The sequence below is a fragment of the Cyanistes caeruleus genome, chromosome 15 (genome assembly GCF_971803275.1).
Source record: "Cyanistes caeruleus chromosome 15, bCyaCae1.hap1.1, whole genome shotgun sequence".
Taxonomy (NCBI): Eukaryota; Metazoa; Chordata; class Aves; order Passeriformes; family Paridae; genus Cyanistes; species Cyanistes caeruleus.
The window spans coordinates 15,527,512-15,545,447 of NC_141715.1; the positions used below are offsets into that span (position 1 = coordinate 15,527,512).

Genomic DNA, 17,936 nt, shown 5'->3' on the forward strand with positions numbered 1-17,936 from the left:
GGTACCCGCTGGTATCGCAGAGCAAACAGCCTCAATACCCTGGGCCAGATCCTCGGCCTCAGTCCCTGCGAGGCAGGTGCCAGGACCTCAGGAACCCACACTCCCACCTGCGCTTCCCCAAAACGTGACTCTGCCGTGCTGCTGCCTGGAGCTGCTCCAGCTGCTCCTGGGGCTGGATCCTGTCGGCTCTGGCGGGTTCCAGCACAGCTGGCCCGTGCCGGAGCCGCAGGGTTTTTATGTTTGCGGTTCCGCCGCCGTGTTTGCAGTGCACACAAACACCGCAGCCCCGTGGTTTGTTTGTGGGCCGAGGGGCCAAGTGTGGTGGCACTGGCGGTGGGCATGGCGTGGGCACAGCGAGCACCGTGGCTGCTCTCTGCTGGCAGCACAGTGCTGGCCCTGCCCGGTCCCTGTCCCTGCAGGGAGCTGTGCCCGTGTCCTTCCCCTCCATCCGCTCACGGGCTGCCGCTCACACAGGAGCCTTCTGAACACCGACACAGCCCTGAAGCTCTCCCAGCCTCTGCCGTCAGCCCTGCCACTGGCAGCCCCTCATTTCCCCACCCTGGATTGCTCAGCGGTGCCACATCCTTCCCCAGAGCATTTCCCCATATCCACTTTCCCAGGAGGAGCTGCCATGGGCTGTGTCACCCCTCCTGCTGGGGCACAGCACCCTGTCACAGGCACTGATACTGCCAGCAGCTCTCCAGGCCTGGCCCTGCCACCCCCTCACCAACATTCTACAGGGTGCAGACAGGGCTGGGAACACACAGGTGCCCACCAACATCCTTGTCCACACAGGTCACCTGCAGCTGGGTTCCCTGGTCCCTGGCCCAGATGGACAGCTGGACATGGCAGGACACAACCGTACTGGGACCTGTGGGGCTGACCCTGGTGTTTTGAGATGGTTGTTTTGGGCTTGGCTCCTGTGTATTGGTTTGTGGCCAGTTTAAACCAGTTCACAGCTGTTATAAGGCGTGGGATGAGTGGGATCCTGTGAGTGCTGGAGGGGAGCTCACGCCTGTGGCTGCCGGTGTTGGTGGCCATGAGAGCCCACATGGCCGGGGTGGGTAGCACGGCTCTCCGGGCAGCAGACAGCTGCTCACAGCCCAGACTCGAGTGCAGCAACCCTGGAGCTCCCCCACAGGCTTTCGGCTGCAGCATCTTCCCCTCCAGCATAGCCACAGCGGCCCGGCGAGCTGGTGCTGCCCTGAACTGGGAGGAGAGGAGGGACATCACCTGCCCGCTGCTTTTCATCCAGCTCAACCAGCTCCTCAGCACCTCGGCGGGCCTGGAGTGGAGGGAGATGGCCAGGTAGGCACACCTGTGAGAGCCAGGCTGCTGAGCCACGCTTTGGGAGGCCAGCCTTCCAGCTCAGCTGGAGCCAGGACACATCCCGAGGCTGGTGGTGCCTTAGCCCCAAGGCAGAGCTCTGCCCCGTCAGTGCCCACGCTGGGCTGACTTAATTTTCGGGAGAGGGCAGGATGTCAGGCAGGCCAGGCACAGCACACTTCCTCCTGCTCCTCTCTGTTGCCTCTCCAAGGCTCCAGCAGCTGAGCCGAGGCTGGGGTGCCCCCGTGCCCCATAGAACCCCTCCACCCCCAGCAGGGGCATGGGGACATGGGCCGGCAATGGGAGTGGGGCCGGCAATGGGTCTGGGGCCGGCAATGGGTCCTGCCCCGGGGTCAGTGTCTGTGGGGACCGCAGCCGCCGGGCTGTGGCTCTCCCGGCACCCAGCCCCGTTGTCCCCGACCCGCGGTGCCGGGGCACGCTCTGCCCGTGCAGCACCACACGCCTGCGCGCCCACCCACGGGGACAAAGGGAAGCTCTGTCTGTGCACGGCGTTAAAATATTTGGCATGGCCCGAGCGTGGAGACAGCTCAAGACACTTCTGTTCTAACTCCAGCAAGCGCTGCTAATGGCAGGGCCACCCCCAGCACAGCTGGGAGGATGGATGGGCTGGGAGCAGCCCTGTGGAGAATGGCTGGGGGTGCTGGTGGGTGACAGATGGGACATCAGCCGCACTGTGCACTCACAGCCCAGACATGAGTGTAGGGCTGCACCACGGGCAGCAGCGTGAGGAGGGGGTGCTCCCCCTGTTCTGCTTTGTGTGAAACTGCCCTGGGGCACCACATCCAGCTCCTGTTGAAGCACATCCTAAGGAAACCATGGAAGTGATTCAAAGGCTGGAAGAGCTCTGCTGGGACAGCTCTGCTATGGAGACAGGATGAGAGAGGTGGGATGTTGTTTAGCCTGGAGAAGACAAGGCTCAGGGGAGACCTTAGAGCCTCTTCCAGTGCCTAAAGGGGCTCCAAGAGAGATGGAGAGGGACTTTGGACAAAGGACTGGAGTGACAGCACAAGCAGAGATCAGCATTAGATGGGATATTGGGAAGGAATTGTTCCCTGTGAGGGTGGGGAGGCCCTGGAACAGATTTCCCAGAGGAGCTGTGGTTGTCCCATCCCTGGAAGTGTCCAAGGCCAGATTGGATGGGACTTGGAGCAGCCTGGGATAGTGGAAGGTGTCCCTGCCCATGGTGGAGGGGTTGGAGATGATCTTTAAGGTCCCTTCAAACCTGAACCATCCTGTCACCTCATTATGGTTGGAATTCCCCTGATCAGCTCTTGGAGAGGTGTGGGTCTGCAGGCATAGGGGTGTGACCACTTTGTCTGCACAGCTGCTCCTACACCATAAACCAGCTGCAGGCCCCTCTGAGCCACCCAAACCCCTCCCTGCCTGTGCCAGCCCCATGCTAAGCTCAAAGATGGACCCAGGCTTCAGCTCCCACTGCCTGGCACAGGGACCCTGCCACTGACCCCACACATCTCCCTGGACAGGTGGATAAAGTTCGAGGAGAAGGTGGAGGATGGTGGGGAGCGCTGGAGCGCACCCCATGTCCCAGCTCTGTCCCTGCACAGCCTGTTCCAGCTGAGGATATGCCTGCAGAAGGGGACGATGCTCCTGGATCTGGATGCCACCAGTTTCAAGGAAATAATTGGTACATGGGTAATGCAAAGGTCATCTCCTGGGATGGGCTGGTCACCAGAGAGGGACAGGCCTATATATAGGCACCAGGAGGTGCCTATAGAACGGCACTGACGAATGACGGCTGGGTACCTGGGGGGGCTGTCTGATACTCCAGCTAAGGGGGTTTTTCCCTGGGCAGCTCCCCAATGGGCAGCAAACCAGGGTGACTCAGAGCTGTCCCTGTCCCTGTCCCTGATGCAGACAAAGCACTTTCTGGGCAGCCCGAGGAAGCAGAGCTGCAGCCTGCACTGAGGGAGCGCCTGGCAGCCCTCCTGCTCCTCCAGCCGCAGCACCAGCCTACAAAACCCCTGCTGCAGCTCCTTGCTGAGCTTGGTCTCTCTCCCTGCCAAGGTACGAAACCCAGCTGACCCACCAGGAATCCTCCTGCTGCCTCCAGCCCGGGGCAGTACCCACACTGGCCGTTCTCCTGAACATGGATTTTGCTGTTTCCTTTGTTACTTTGCAGGGAAAGCCAAAGGCAGGTCTGAGCCCAGAACCCAGCTCTCCAAAACGCCTCTTAAGGAACAGGTACTGCAGCATGGAGCTGGGCTGGGAGCAGCTACTCCCTCCTGAATGCCCAGCCACGGCATCCTGAGTACCCAGCCCCTGCATCCCTTTCCTTTCAGCTGAGAAACAGATTTAGGAAGAAGGTCCCACCGGGGGCCGAAGCAGCCCACGTTGCTGTCGGGGAAGTTGAATTCCTGGAAAAGCCCTTTGCTGCCTTCATTCGCCTCAGGCGTGGGGTGTCCCTTGGCTCGCTGGCTGAGGTTTCTCTTCCAAGCAGGTAACACGGCACGGCTGGTGGCCCTGTGCCCACCCCTGTCCCTGTCTCCCCATTTCTTCCCACAGGAGACCAGTCTTTGCTTGTCCAAACAAAGGGAACGGCACCGAGTGCTGCACGCAGTCCCAGAATCCCATCTCACTGCTTCCCCTCCTGCTTTTCCCAGCTTCTTAGGAGCACTCCAGAACGGGTTGAGTGTGGAGCATCTGTTGGGCAGCCTGGAAGGGCCATGCCCCGGGGTATTCCCTGTCCTTGGCTGGTTCTGGATGCTCTCCACTTACTGCCGGCAGCGTGGTGCCCGGCAGCAGGGGCGGGAGGCAGGTTTTTAGGAGACTCTTGGCCTCCCGCTGTTCTCCTGAGTGGTGAGACAAGGTGGGGGGAGAGGAGCAGGGCAGGAGGTCCCCATGGCTTCCCCGTGGCTGAGGAACCCATCCTCTAAAGCCGTGAGGGAAAAGGGACAGCGTGTCTTCAGCTGAGGACTTCCTTGGGAAGTGCGCGGAGGAAGCAGGCGGGGATCAGGAGGGACATTGCCACCTCCTGGTCACTCTGCCCTGAGCAGCCGTCCCCAGGAGCTGGGAGGTGCAGGACAGACATCCACCCACCTGCTGCTCTCTCGCCCTCGGGAGCTGGGTGGCAAGTCCCCGTCAATGCCCCTGGGTCTCAAGGGTTTCATGACAACCCCTTGCCCTGTATTTTCCTCCCCCAAACCAGAGGGCAGGAATACCTTGTCCCTACCCATCCCTTTGTCCAGGGTGCCATCCCCCAGGTGCAGCCACTGCCTCAGGGTTGTCACTCACTCAGATCCATCTCCAGGATCTTAAGAATCTTTTCCCATTGCCTTGGTGCAGATGCCAGGGTGAAATCAATCCCTTGTGGCAACTGTCATCTCTCGTCCCTCCAGTGCAGCTCCAGAGGCCTCCGGTATCTGGGGGTTCTGTCAAATCCCATTTGCACAGCCAGAGGAGTTTGCCTGCCCCTCCTCTGGGGGTTTGCTCAGGGTACAGTCACTGAACTGCTTCACAGTCTCAGGCTTTCAGGACTGTAACCATTCCCACCAGCTTTGGAAAGGTGTGGAGGACTCAGTTAAACATTTGTGTGGATTGTCCCTCTGGAGATTTTGCACCATCCTCTCAAGTATGGGATTTTTACTATATTTTATCAAGGGCTCTGAGCTCTCTTTCCAGTCTCCTCCCAGGTCCCCAGAGTCCTGTCAAACCTGCTGCCTGTGCTGCTGGCAAACTCTCCTTTCCTAACACACCAGCATCCTGCCTTCGAGCAACATTCCCAGGAAAATGATGCCACAGACACCTCCAGCTGAGGATTTATCCTCCTCTGTCCAAAGACTTGCTCCCCCACACCTCCCAGTCTGGATTTCTGCAGACCCTTGTCCTGGTGTCCCATGGTCTCTGTGAGGTTGCCATGCAGTGGCAGTAGACACTGCAGATAAATGCCTTGTCTCCTGCTCCTGACCCCACTTTTAGGGTGGCAGAAGTGCCCCCCAGGCCTGCCCCAGCCACCATCCCCACATCCCCATGGTCCTCCCCCAGAGAAACATTCCCTGGGGGGGAGTGGGCTGCCCTGGAGATGTGCTGTCTTGCCACAGGTTCCTCTTCATCCTGCTGGGCCCCCCCAAAATGAAAGACTACCACGAGGTTGGCAGGGCCATGGCCACTCTGCTGACAGATGAGGTGAGCCTGGCACAGCACCCATGGATGGGATGGGCCTGGAATGGGGACACCAGGACTCCTCTGCAGGCTGCAGTGCAGGGCAGAGGATGGGGTGGTGGCCTCCCTTGCTCAGGATAAGAAAACAAAAGCCTGGCTGGGTTTGCAGGATGTATGGCACCTGTTGCCCTGAAGTGGATGCTTTTGTTTCCTGGTGATGGCTGGAGGCTGGGAGGGAGGTTCCAACAGGGATGTGGTGGCTAAACCCCGGCATCTCCCCACAGATCTTCCAAAGAGTTGCCCGGCAGGCTGAGCACCGAGAGGACCTCATTGCAGGGATTGAGGCATTCCTGGATGAGCTGATTGTGCTTCCTCCTGGCAAATGGGACCCCAGTGCCCGAATTCCTCCACCAAGCCATCTGCCATCTCCACGCAGGAGGTGGGCTGGAGGGAGGGCACCCCAACCCCTGCCAGCCCCTCTGCAAGGTCTTTCAGGGATACCTCTGTCTGTGACACTGGAATTTCCATTTCCATGGTGATGAAGTTGCTGAGGAGCCAGGAGGTCCTCCCAGCCAAGCCCCTCCACAGGCCCCTGCTTTGGTCCCCCCTGCTGTTAGTCCTGCTGTCCCACTTGGCAAATGGCAAATCCCCTGCAAAGGGAACTGATGACAACCCTGGGATTCAGCACTCAGATGTGAAACAACCCAGCTCCTCCACTAAAACCAGTCCTGCAGGGGCTGGCTCCAGAGCTTGCCAGAGAAAATCATGGTTGGGTTGGAAGAAACCTTCAAAGATCATCATCTGCCATTTCTTGTCCTCTTCCTGATCTTTCTCCTCTCCATTGTCAGGGCACACAAACCCTGTTTGCACCCCTGTCCTCTCCCCATTCTCCCTTTACCATCCTAGTGTCCTCTAAATGCAGCTGGGTCCTGAGGATCCCAACCTGAAGCCTGTTGTCTCAGGCTCTGCTCTGCCACAGGACGGCTCTGGACCCACTGGAGCAGCAGCCACATGGTAACGGGGACATGACAGCAGCTGGGGACAGAGCTAGCCCAGGGCACCCACGCTCTGGGGAGGAGCTGGAGAGGACAGGCAGGTCAGTGGCTGAAAGGGTGGTGGGAGGTGCTGGATTTGGGGCCAGGTCACTGTTTCTCATGGGGCCACCATGTCCAAGCCCCTCTGAGCTGCTGTATCCAGGGGAAGGGACAATCCCAGCTCTCTGCGGGGTCTGCTCTGAGACCTCCCTCCTACACCCCAGGCTTTTTGGGGGGCTGCTGCGAGACATCCGGAGGAAGGCACCGTGGTACGGCAGTGACTTCTCTGATGCCCTGCACCCTCAGTGCCTCTCAGCAGTGCTCTACATCTACCTGGCGACAGTCACCAATGCCATCACCTTTGGGGGCATGCTGGGGGACGCAACCGCCAACATGCAGGTCAGTGTGGCCATGAGGTGCCCGGTACCAGCCCTGCTCAGCCCAACCCAGAGGGCTGCCCACCTCCTACCAGCATCCCCAGCACATCCCAAGCATTGCCTGAACTCTCCCTCCTTCCCCCGTGGTCCCCAGCAGTGACCCTGTGTTCTTCTGTGCTGCTGGGGGGACAGACCCATAACCCTCCTCCCTGCCATGTGCCTGGCACCCCTCCCCTGCATTTCAGGGGGTGCTGGAGAGCTTCCTGGGCACAGCCTTTGCTGGCTTCATCTTCTGCCTCTTTTCGGGCCAACCCTTGACCATCCTGAGCAGCACCGGCCCCGTGCTTGTCTTCGAGCGCCTCCTCTTCTCCTTCAGCCAGTGAGTTCAGTGTCAGGGATGGATCCACTGTCCCCCAGCTGGGGCACGGGCCACCATCACTCCAGGCAGGTGCCATTTGAGCCACCCTTTCCCCCAGGGATCACAGCTTAGACTACCTGGAGTTCCGCCTCTGGATTGGGCTCTGGGTGGCCTTTTTTGGTGTGGTGCTGGTGGCCACCGAGGCCAGTCACCTGGTGCGGTACTTCACCCGCTTCACCGAGGAAGGCTTCTGTGCACTCATCAGCCTGATATTCATCTACGACTCCCTGAAGAAGATGCTGAGCCTGGCATATGCCTTCCCCATCAACTGGCAGTACCGGCTGGACAACGTCACCTCCTACAGCTGCACCTGCAACTTGTCCAGCCCCGGTGAGCCCAGCAGCCGTGGGAGGGTGGGGAGCAGGAAGCTGATGCCCCAGGATCCCACTGGGAACCTGTTTCCTGGCTGGATGAGGGAAGGCACTGGAGGAGGAGGCTGTTTAATCCCATCCTCACCTGTCTGACCACATTGCAGTGTTCTCCACATCCCTTCATACAGTCTGTCCACCTACTGCTGCCTCCTGGAACTGCCTTGCAGTTCTTTTTTTGCACCCTTCCAGGATGGGGGATGTCAGAGGCTGGAAAATGGCACCTCTATGGGTTTGCTTTGCCGTGTCTAGCCCAGTCTGTAAATCAGGAGCCATTTTCTGGGGTTTGAAGACATGACCCTGGAAATGACATGACCCACACTGACCCTGGAAATGGGACCTATACCATGTGCCAAAAACATCAGTGCTGGCCAGCCTGGGATCAGTAGTGACTCTGAGTGTCCGGTGCTTTAGCCAGGCCCTTCACAGGGAACATCCCCTCCTTGGTGCTCCCTGGGCATCAGCCAGAGCCTCAGCCTCAGAGGTCCCATGAGCCACCATCCAGCACCCTGAGCCCTCAGGGAGAGCTTAAAGACCCAGCCTGATGGCAGCATCATCCCAGTCATCCTGATGAAACCAGCACCAATCTGAGCCCTGTCCCTTTGCAGGTCCCAGCTCTGCAGGGAATGACACGTCACTGCCCTCCCTCCTGGCCACCTGGCAGGTACTGCCCCTGCTGCCAGGCAGGCAGGTGAGGCGCTGGGGTGGGCCCAAGGCATCCATGTGTGACCCCTCCTCACTGCCGCCTTGTCCCTGCAGCCTCCTGCCACCCCAGCAGGGCTGAGCAGGACCCAGTGCCTGGATCGAGGTGGGCATCTCCTGGGGACCAGCTGCCAGTATGTGCCTGATGTCACCCTCATCTCCTTCCTGCTCTTCGGGGGCACCTTCCTCTTCTGCACCGCACTCAAACGCTTCAGGAGCAGCCACTACTTCCCTGCGGGGGTGAGCATCTTCCAGCCACCCCAGTGACATGGTCACCTGTCCCACTGGTGTGGGGGTGGCTCTGGGTGCTGCACCCTGAGGCTGCTCCTGAAGTAGCCTCCACCCCTGCCAGCCTGGGCCAAGCCCTGTCCATCTGCAGGTGCGGAAGATGGTGAGCGACTTCGCTGTCATCCTGGCCATCCTCGCCTCCTGTGCTGTCGATGCTGCTCTGGGCCTGGAGACCCCCAAGCTCCTTGTCCCCAATGAGCTGAAGGTGCCAGCAGGGTGGGAACAGCATTGTCAGGGGGTGGGTCTGTGCCCACCACAGTAGCCACCCAGTGCGCTCTCACTGTCCTTCCCATCACTGGCTCCAGCCCTACAGGGGTGCAGGCTGCACCCCAGCAAATGAGAAAGGGTCAAACACAGCTGATCCCATGCACTGTGGATAACCTGTCTCAGTCCTGGACTATACAGATCACACTGGAGCAAGAGCCACAAACTCAGCTCCAGGCTTGGGCTTTTTGCCCTGGGTGTGGAGTGGGGCTGGCAGTGCCTGAGAGCAGCCAGTGCTCACCACCACCTCCTCAGGCTCACCATCATCACTGCCCAATACCACCTCTTCCACCTCCTGTCACATGCCCAGCTCTTGGCTTGTGGTGTCCAAGAACAAAACCCTGCTCTGGCACAGCCAGAGTGTTATTGTAGGGGGCTGGTGGGTCACTCTGACCAGCAGCATCCCCAGGATGAGTGAGGATGCTCTTCCACTCCTGAGGGGGGGCATCCTTGGGTGCCTGTAGGGCTCCAGCCTGGGCACCTGGGGCTGGTCCCATCACCCAGAGGTGCCACACACCCCACAAGTGGGTGGCAGCTGCCGTGACCCTTCTGCTCTCCACAGCCCACAAACCCAGCACGGGGCTGGGTCATTTTCCCCTTTGGAGCCAACCCCTGGTGGGTCTGCCTGGTGTCTGCAGTGCCTGCTGTCCTGGTCACCATCCTCATTTTCATGGACCAGCAGATCACGGCTGTCATTCTTAACCGCAGGGAGTACAAGCTGCAGGTGAGCAAGGGGACAGGGAGCAGGCAGCACCAGCCAATGAGGAGGATCCAGGTCCTGCCTGGATCCCATGGAAGGTGCCAGGGAGAGCAGAACCCCAAACTGGCCAGGAAAGTGGGAAGATGCCCCCAGCCCTGCTGCCTTTTCCCCTGCAGAAAGGAGCAGGCTTCCACTTGGATCTTCTCTGTGTCTCCCTCCTGATGGTTGTCACCTCTGTCACCGGCCTCCCCTGGTATGTCTCAGCCACTGTCATCTCCCTGGCACACATGGAGAGCCTGAGGAAGGAGAGTGCAACCTCAGCCCCCGGCGAGCACCCTGAGTTCCTGGGCATCAGGTGAACAACAAGCCTGGGCCCCGCCTTGGGGAGCCCTCCACGGCTGTGGAGCTGGGGACAGGGACATGCCCACACTGTCCATCTGACCTGGCTTTGGGGATCTCCCCACAGCTGATCCCCTTCATTGTGGCCATCAAAAGTGCAAAGATGGGACCAGGAGGGCAGGAAGGGGGGTGGGCTCCCAAGGGACCCCAGGCACCTGTGACACCTGAGCTGCCACCCACAGGGAGCAGAGGCTGACAGGCCTGGTTGTCTTCATCCTAATGGGAGTCTCCATCTTCATGGCCCCCGTGCTCAAGGTAGGAAGCCTGGCTGGGGTGGCCTCTTTTCCTGGGCAGGCATACCCTTCAAGGCTGGAGATTCTTCACCCTGCCCCATGGAAGCAGCACAGGAATCCTGTCTGGCAGGAGCCTGCACTGTGTGGGTATGGGCTGCACCAAGGGTTTGTCTCCAGTGCCATGGGAGGGCTGGCACACAAGGCACTGTGGCCCCATGTCACCTGTCCCACGTGTGTATCAGGGTCCTTGTGCTCCCCAAACACACCTCACCACTACCTCTCCACACTGCCACGTGGATGACCTGGCTGCTGCTGGCTTTCACCTGCTGCCACTGCCATGCTAGGAAAAACTCTTCCAGTGGCCCTGGATTACCTGTGGGCAGACAGGAGGTCCCTTTTCCTTGACCTCTTGACTCACCTCTGAGGCTGATCTCACACAGCCTTTGATCTGGGGGCCTCCCAGCAGCCTCACCTCCAAACTGGATTTGATGGAAGAACTGTTAGATGGATGAGGAATTGGTTGGATGGTCATGTCCAGAGATTTACAGACAGTAGCCAAGTGTCCAAATGGCAACGAGTAACAAGTGGTGTCCTCCAAGTGTTCCTACTGGACAAACACTATATAATATCTTCATCAAAGATATAGCAGGATGGAGAACATTTGCAGATGGCACCAAGGTGAGGTGCAGTGACACACCTGGGGGATGAGATGCCATCCAAAGGGACCACAAAGGCTCATGTGAACCTCAAGTGGTTCAATAGGGTCAGGCTGGGCTGTTGGGAATAAAGGAAGCAAAGACTGTGGACACACATGCAGGGTTTTACATGAGAGGACACTGAGCAGGCACAGACCCCCAGAGAACAGCCCCACTGATCCCCCAGGGAACAGCCCCACGGATCCCCCAGGGAACAGCCCCACTGATCTCCCAGGGAACAGCCCCACGGATCCCCCAGGGAACAGCCCCACGGATCCCCCAGGGAACAGCCCCACGGATCCCCCAGGGAACAGCCCCACGGATCCCCCAGGGAACAGCCCCACGGATCCCCCAGGGAACAGCCCCACGGGTCCCCCAGGGAACAGCCCCACTGATCCCCCAGGGAACAGCCCTGCTGATTCCTCCACCCCACTGTCTTGCAGCACATCCCAATGCCGGTGCTGTATGGGGTGTTCCTGCACATGGGGGTGACGGCGCTGAACAGCATCCAGGTGAGGGAGGGCTGCACTGGGAGGGGGTGCTGCTGGGGAGGAGGGGGTTTGCTCAGCAACAGCTGCTACTGCACAGCAGAGCCTGGATTTTAGCTCTCTGTGGTGTACAGCCTGGCACGGAGCTGTCATCCACCGGGACAAGGAGGAAAAGAGGGACCTTTTTAGAGCAAAGGAAAGGGAAAAGGAGGGCTCTGGGATGCTGAGAAGCAGGAGGAACTTGTGCAGTGATGGATCAGATGTTTTGGGAGAAGTGGGACCAGCGGATAACACAGAATTAATCTCAAAGCCACAGGGACTTCCTCACCTGGGAGCTGCAGGCACAGCTGAGACATGACAGTCCTTTGGTTCTGGTATTGCTGCCCATTTGCCAGTTCTGTTCTTCCAAGAAACCAATGGAGAGGGAAAAAATCCCTATTCCAGAATTATCTACAGCGCTTTTTCCTCTAAATAGTACCGTTTCCTTGCAATTACCCTGCTCTAGATGACAGGCTGGGAAACTCCCACCCTCCCTCTGCTTGGGAAACCCAGAGCTGTGCTCTGGAGGAGGCTGCAGAAGTTTCCTGTGAATTGAGAGGGACCAAGGGGTGTTTTCTCTCCATTAACCCTATAAAGGCAGCTAAGAGTCCTTTCCAGAGGTCTGCCTGGAAAGCACTCCCCTGGCCTGGGGTGACAGTGGCACCAGGACCCCTGGTCTTGCAGACAAACTCACTGGCCCAGGCATCAGCTGGGGGTCAGCACAGGGGAGGGCAGGAGGGCTGAAGTGCAGAAACGATGGTGAAACCCCATCCTACTGGCCCTGCTCTCAACAGGGAGGTGGGTGAGAGCTGCCCAGCAGCTGGACAGGTGTGACCCACCTGCCACGCTCTCGCTACAGCTCATGGACCGTGTGAGGCTGCTCCTGATGCCAGCCAAGCACCAGCCAGACCTCGCCTACCTCCGCCACGTGCCCCTGCGCCGCGTGCACCTTTTCACCATCATCCAGCTGCTCTGCCTGGCCCTGCTCTGGCTTCTCAAGTCCACCGTGGCCGCTATTATTTTCCCAGTGATGGTATGACACCCCTTGGCACTGCTTTGCTGCCGGGCTGGGTGCTGCCCACCCGGGCCCCGGCATTAACCTTTGGGAGGGGACATGAGCGCTGGCGGGTGGTGCCTGGGGGTGCTTTGCCAGCAGCCGTCACCCCCCGGTCTGGGCCCGCGGGGCTGTCACCAGAGGCTGAATGTCACTGCTGGGCAAGTTTGGTCCCCTAGGGCCTGGTGGGTGACAGACCACCACCCTGGCATCTCCTGGGGTGACAGAGGGATGTGGCAGAGAGATGCTGCCTGTTCCCCGGCCCCAGCGCTGCTGACCGCGCCTGGCCCGGCCGCAGCTGCTGGCGCTGGTGGGGATCCGGAAGGGGCTGGAGCGCATCTTCTCCCGGCACGACCTGAGCTGGCTGGACGGGCCCCTGCCCGGGCCGGGGGCGGCGGGGACACACCCCCGGGAGCGGCCGGAGCAGGGGAGCAGAGCCGAGGAGGTCGGTGCTGTCCTGGGAGCCTCGCTCGGTCACAGCCGCCCCGGGACCGCTGGGCGGGGGCGCCCGGGGTGGGCGCGGTGTCAGCCCCGAAACCTCTGCTCCCCCCACAGTACGAGCCGATGCACCGCCCGGGACCGCAGATCAACCTCTCCGTGAACTAGGCCGGGCGGGGGCCGGGCGGGGGCCGGGGCTGTGCGGGGCCATCGCCCGGGCCGGGGGTCGCGGGGCCCGAGACCCCCGGAGGGGCCCGAGACCCCCGGGCCACGTGGCCGTGCGGTGACGTCACAGTGGGCGTGACCGAAGGAGCGGTGAGCCCGGGCGCCCAGCCTATGGCGGCCCGCACCCAGGAAGGGGCGGGGCCAAAGGGAGGCGTCCCCTTGAGTTTGATTGGCAGCTTCACAACCCAATCACCGCTCGGAACAGGCGGGCGTGTGACGGTGTCTCGCGCTGACGGAGTCCTTCAGAGGGGTTCGAAGGGAAGGAGGGCCCAGAGCATGAAGGAGCCAATCGGGAGACGCCAGACGCCTTGGGTTGTGAGCGATGTACCTTTCGACCAATCAAAACCGTGATTCCTACATGCAGTTTGATCGACAGCTCGCTTGCCCCATCGACGCCCGCAGCTCCGCCAAGGCACATGATGGATGTGTCGGAGAACCAATCATAGCTCGGAAAGTTCAGGAAGCGAGGCCGGGCGAGCGGGGCGGGGCGGCGCACTCTTACCGCCTCGGCGTGCGCTCTCAGGGCAGCATGCTGGGAGCGCGTGACGCGCCCCTGAGTGGCAGGCGCTGCGGCCAATAGCGCTCCGCTCTCGCCCGAGCGCGCCCAATAGGCGTGTGCAGAGCGGCGGGGGGGCGGCGCGGCGGCCGCGGCCGGGTAGGGTGTGAGAAGTTAGTGGCGCTGCCGCGGTGCCGTGAGGGGACGGAGACGGCCGGGCCCGGACCAGCGCGATGCTCACGGACGGCACCGCCGCCGCTGCCGCCGACGAGGAGATCGACTCGGTCGCGCCCCGCGCGCCGCCCGCCGCTGCCGAGGCGCCCGCCGCGGCCGGGCCTTCCCCGCTGGGCCTGCGGGCCGTGCGCCTCTTCGGAGAGGCCGGGCCCGGCGGGCCGGGAGGGCCCGGCGCGCCCGCGGCCGGTGAGGCCGCCCTCGACTTCAAGCTGGCGGCCGCCGTGCTGCGGAGCGGGGGCGGCGGCGGCTCCGGCAGCGACGAGGACGAGGTGTCCGAGGTGAGCGATCCTGGCCCGCCCTCCTTTCCCTCCGCCGCTTCCTGACAGGCCCGGCCGGGGCCCGCCCGCCCTCCCGCTCGCCGCGCCGGCCGCACCGCACCGCACCGCACCGCACCGCACCCGCTCGTCCCGGGCCTCCCGCCGCCATGGGCGGGTCCCGGCGGCCCCGCACGGCAGCGCGGCCCGGGGCCGGGGAGGACGCAGCGAGCGCGGGGGTCTCGCCCCGCCGCGCCTCCCGGCGGCCCCGGGGAAGGGCCGGGGGCGGCCGGGCCCTCTGCGCGCCGCGGCCGCCGAGCGGGGTGAGGATGTGTCCTGACCTCAAGGAGCCGCTTCCACCTGGGAGCAGGTTTGGAGGGGGAGGCGAGATCCTGCTCGACTCGACGGAGAACAAAGTGAAGCCGTCAGTCCCACTATTGCCGCCCTGGACACGGGGTTCCCAGACACGGATAAATTCCTGTAGATATAGCTATACACACACGCTTTTATGCAATAGTAATATTTCTTACCCAACAAAATGGAAGAGAGTAGTGGAGGTGTCTTTCTTTGATCTTCCAAACCTGCGGAGAGGTTTAAAGGGAGGGTGTGGAGGAGGGACGGGGGCCTTATCCCAACCCAAATGGAGCGTTGTTGGACCTGTTAACTGGCATTTAATGCTGCTTTATGTAGCCTAGGGAGAAAAGGTAAATGAAGGCTTTTATCTGTCACTGCCGCACCAAAGGGTGAATCTTCATTCCTTAGAACTCTTAGCAGAAGGTGGGATCACAGCTGGATCACAGACTTTACATTGTTTTAGTGGAAAGCAGGAGTGAGTGGCTACTTACTGCTTGCAAGCTTTTTGCAGTTATTTTGGGCTTCTGTAGGAGAAAGAAAATAGCCAAGGTGATACATACCATTTTTAACTTTGAGGCCAAGCAAGTGTACCTCAGGATGTGTCCTTGTTCCTTCTTTGAGAAGAAAGGAGGGGAGCCTGCACTCATCCTTCTGTGGCTACATTTTTTGCCTTCTATTGATGACCATATTTTGTCCAGCCCTCCTGAAACCTGAACCAGATCTTATCTGAATAAAAAAGTGATTAAAGTGATGCAGATCCACATTTGCATTTTGCTCATGACCACCTAAGCTACATTAGAAATGGTGCCAACAGCAGGATGTTTAACTAAACTCCAAGTCTAATGGTCAGGCAGATGAGCACTTGTATGTGACCATTCCCTGTGTGATTGATGTTCTGGACATCCACGTTCAATCCCATATGGAATTAGGTGTTCCAGTACATACCTGTTTGGGGGAGCTGGAAGACCTATCATAGATAGAGTAGGACACAAGTAATCGATGAGTGTCTACTCTCTAGGAGGTCTTTTATGTCACATTTTAATGTATCTTTGAAGATACAAAGCAGTAGCTACAAGACCTGAAAAATAATGAGAAGTGGGCTACATCAGGGTGGTGTTTGTGGCTCTTTACAAGGTGAGCAGAGTCCTACTTTGAAAGCTTATCCCTTTTGAACCCACCCCATTATTTAAGGGATGTGAAGATTGGACAGCTAGGATGTTTACTAAGCACTCTTTTGACTAATAGCAAGTATTAAGAAAGACAGCCTATTATAAATAATGTGTCTGGGAGGTTGCCATTGAGGTCAAAAAAATAAAGGTTCCCAAACAGTTCTTAAATGATTCATTTGAAAAACCTGGGGAAAAAAATACATTATTTAAAATACAGAATAGAAGAAATTAATTGGAATTGAAATATTTGAAGTTTTCCACCACATGTGGAGAGGAGGTGGGCTAATCTTTGAGTTGAAATTGCCTGGGGAGTTCTTCTGTCTTGTGTTTCTGGTTGTGGAGAGTTACCTGGGGAAGAAGCATGGGTGGAAAGAATGTGCCTAGCCTGGGCTGCATGGCTGTGAGCACCAAGGGAGAATTTTTTTTAATTCTTTTTTTTCTTCAGCTTTTTTTTTTTCTGAGAACTAAGGAAGCACCTGTTGTCAGTGGTGGGTGTTTCTCTTTGGTTTTTTTTGTTTTGTTTTCTTTTTTGAGCAAAGAAAAGGCAGTTAAGGTCCAGGGATGGACCAGTGCAATTCTTGAACAGCACTGCTTTGAGAAGCTAGTCAGTCACTGTTTGGACTGTGGTCTTGTGCCATGAGTCACTGATTTGGGTGTATGCCTTCAGCTATTACTAGTGGGTGGAATTAGTGAGAACTAAAAGGGAGAATTAAAAATGAAAAAAAAAAAAGTGAGTTTTTGCCATGCTGCCTTGATCTGTTCTCTCTACTTTTGAAGCCGTAAAAATAATGGTATATTATTCTGTAGGCTCTGCTGCGTGTCCGGAGTGGTATTTAGGTTTTGTATCCTTGTATTAGTTTGAGTTTAATATGCTAAAATAATTGGACTGGTCAAAATGGCAAATCAGTTAGAAAAGAAAACCATCAGGGGAGTGCAGAACAGCAAGTGTAATGAAGTATTTATCTAGAGAATGAAAAGCAATATATTTTAACCTAGCCTTTCTGAAAATATATTGCATTTCTTAGATCAGACCTCCAAGTACTTTACAGTGGAGGGTACTGTCCCCATTTTACAGGTGAAGAGGGTGTGCCCCATTTATCCTGGCTTGCAGAACTGGGAGAAAATCAAAGCTTTCTGTTTTCCTAGCTCAGTGCCTGCCTATGGTAGTGACCAGGCTCTTGGTTGGGAAACCAAGGACTAAAGTGAATCCTGTACAGATGAGTTGTATTAGGTCCACAAGGTGAAATTTGAATGCAGCTGTGCAGAATATTTTCTAGAATTACCAGTTAAAATTATCACATGCAAATAGAAACAATTGCAAGCTGAAGCACGTCTTTGGGCATGGAGGGATGAGGCCAGGAGGTTTGTGCTATTCCTGTGCAAAACTGGCTGCTGTGGATCTCCTGGGTGCTCAGAGAAACTTCCACCGCTGGCTGCAGCCTGAGAAATGAGGTGGTTTTGACCTCAGTGCAAATAGTTGCTTAGTTGCCTTCTAAGCTTGATCAGGGTGTGAACACAGCCTGCAACTTGTTTAGAGCGAAATTTTTGGTGTGACTTTAAATGTATTATTACCATTCCTTGTGAATTTTGCTGGCACTTACAGTGGTGCCAAAGGCACAAGCATTAAACAGCCTCCTCCAACCTGGCTGTGAGGCCTGTAGGTCAAGGTGAAGGTGTGCTGATTAGTGCATGTCCCTGGGGTCTTTGGTGGCCACAGAAAGTGCAGGTCCTCATCAGAAACCCTCCCAGCAGCAAAGTGTGGCAGGCAGGAGTAGAAGCAGGTGATGAATGTGGCTGTGTTAGTGCTTGGGGACAGTGCGTTTGCTGAGCTGTTGTAAATCAAGTAGCAGGAGCTGGCGGTGGCGACACAAGTACCAGATCTGGGAGCTTGGTTCAGTAAGTGGCTTTTGGCATCGAGTGTCCAAATGTAGCAAATCTCTCATATTTTGTTATTCAGGGGTTTGGAGGCCTTCAGTGACAACTGGAGCTCACCCAGCCCTTGTCTATGGAGTCAGCTCAGCTCTCGGCTTCCCTCTCCTGAGCTGCCTCCACCAGCTCGCCTTACTTAAGCCTGTACCTATTGCATAAGCCTCTGGGGATATTTACATAAAGCATAATTAAAAATCAGACATAACATACCTCCTACAAGGAGTAGGATGAGTAGTTGAATGGCATGCACTCCAGAGCAGTTCAGTACCTGGAGATTTTGTCTGGAGTCCCCCTCCCCTCAAACTGAGGTCT

At 58.0% G+C, this 17,936-nt stretch overlaps 2 protein-coding genes across 39 annotated transcripts in view; both read left to right on the forward strand.

The window, feature by feature from the left end:
* The first annotated feature begins 971 nt into the window (after positions 1-971).
* SLC4A9 (solute carrier family 4 member 9) lies at positions 972-13,131 on the forward strand. The gene is made up of 20 exons (XM_086852152.1): positions 972-1,308; positions 2,832-2,992; positions 3,223-3,372; positions 3,488-3,549; positions 3,648-3,805; positions 5,406-5,490; positions 5,751-5,905; positions 6,446-6,562; positions 6,725-6,899; positions 7,123-7,256; positions 7,354-7,625; positions 8,272-8,327; positions 8,423-8,605; positions 8,745-8,858; positions 9,480-9,641; positions 9,794-9,972; positions 10,199-10,271; positions 11,388-11,456; positions 12,331-12,504; positions 13,081-13,131. The coding sequence occupies exons 1-20, from the start codon at positions 1,040-1,042 to the stop codon at positions 13,129-13,131; spliced, it is 2,799 nt and encodes a 932-aa protein (XP_086708278.1). The 5' UTR covers positions 972-1,039.
* A 771-nt stretch (positions 13,132-13,902) lies between these two features.
* Positions 13,903-17,936, forward strand: part of ANKHD1 (ankyrin repeat and KH domain containing 1) — a 99,441-nt gene continuing 95,407 nt past the window's right edge. For all 38 annotated transcript variants that reach the window (XM_086851903.1, XM_086851894.1, XM_086851907.1 and 35 more), the window contains exon 1: positions 13,903-14,196. In XM_086851903.1, coding sequence (XP_086708029.1) covers positions 13,918-14,196 — 279 coding nt within the window. In that variant the 5' untranslated portion in view covers positions 13,903-13,917. The remainder of the gene's footprint in view (positions 14,197-17,936) is intronic.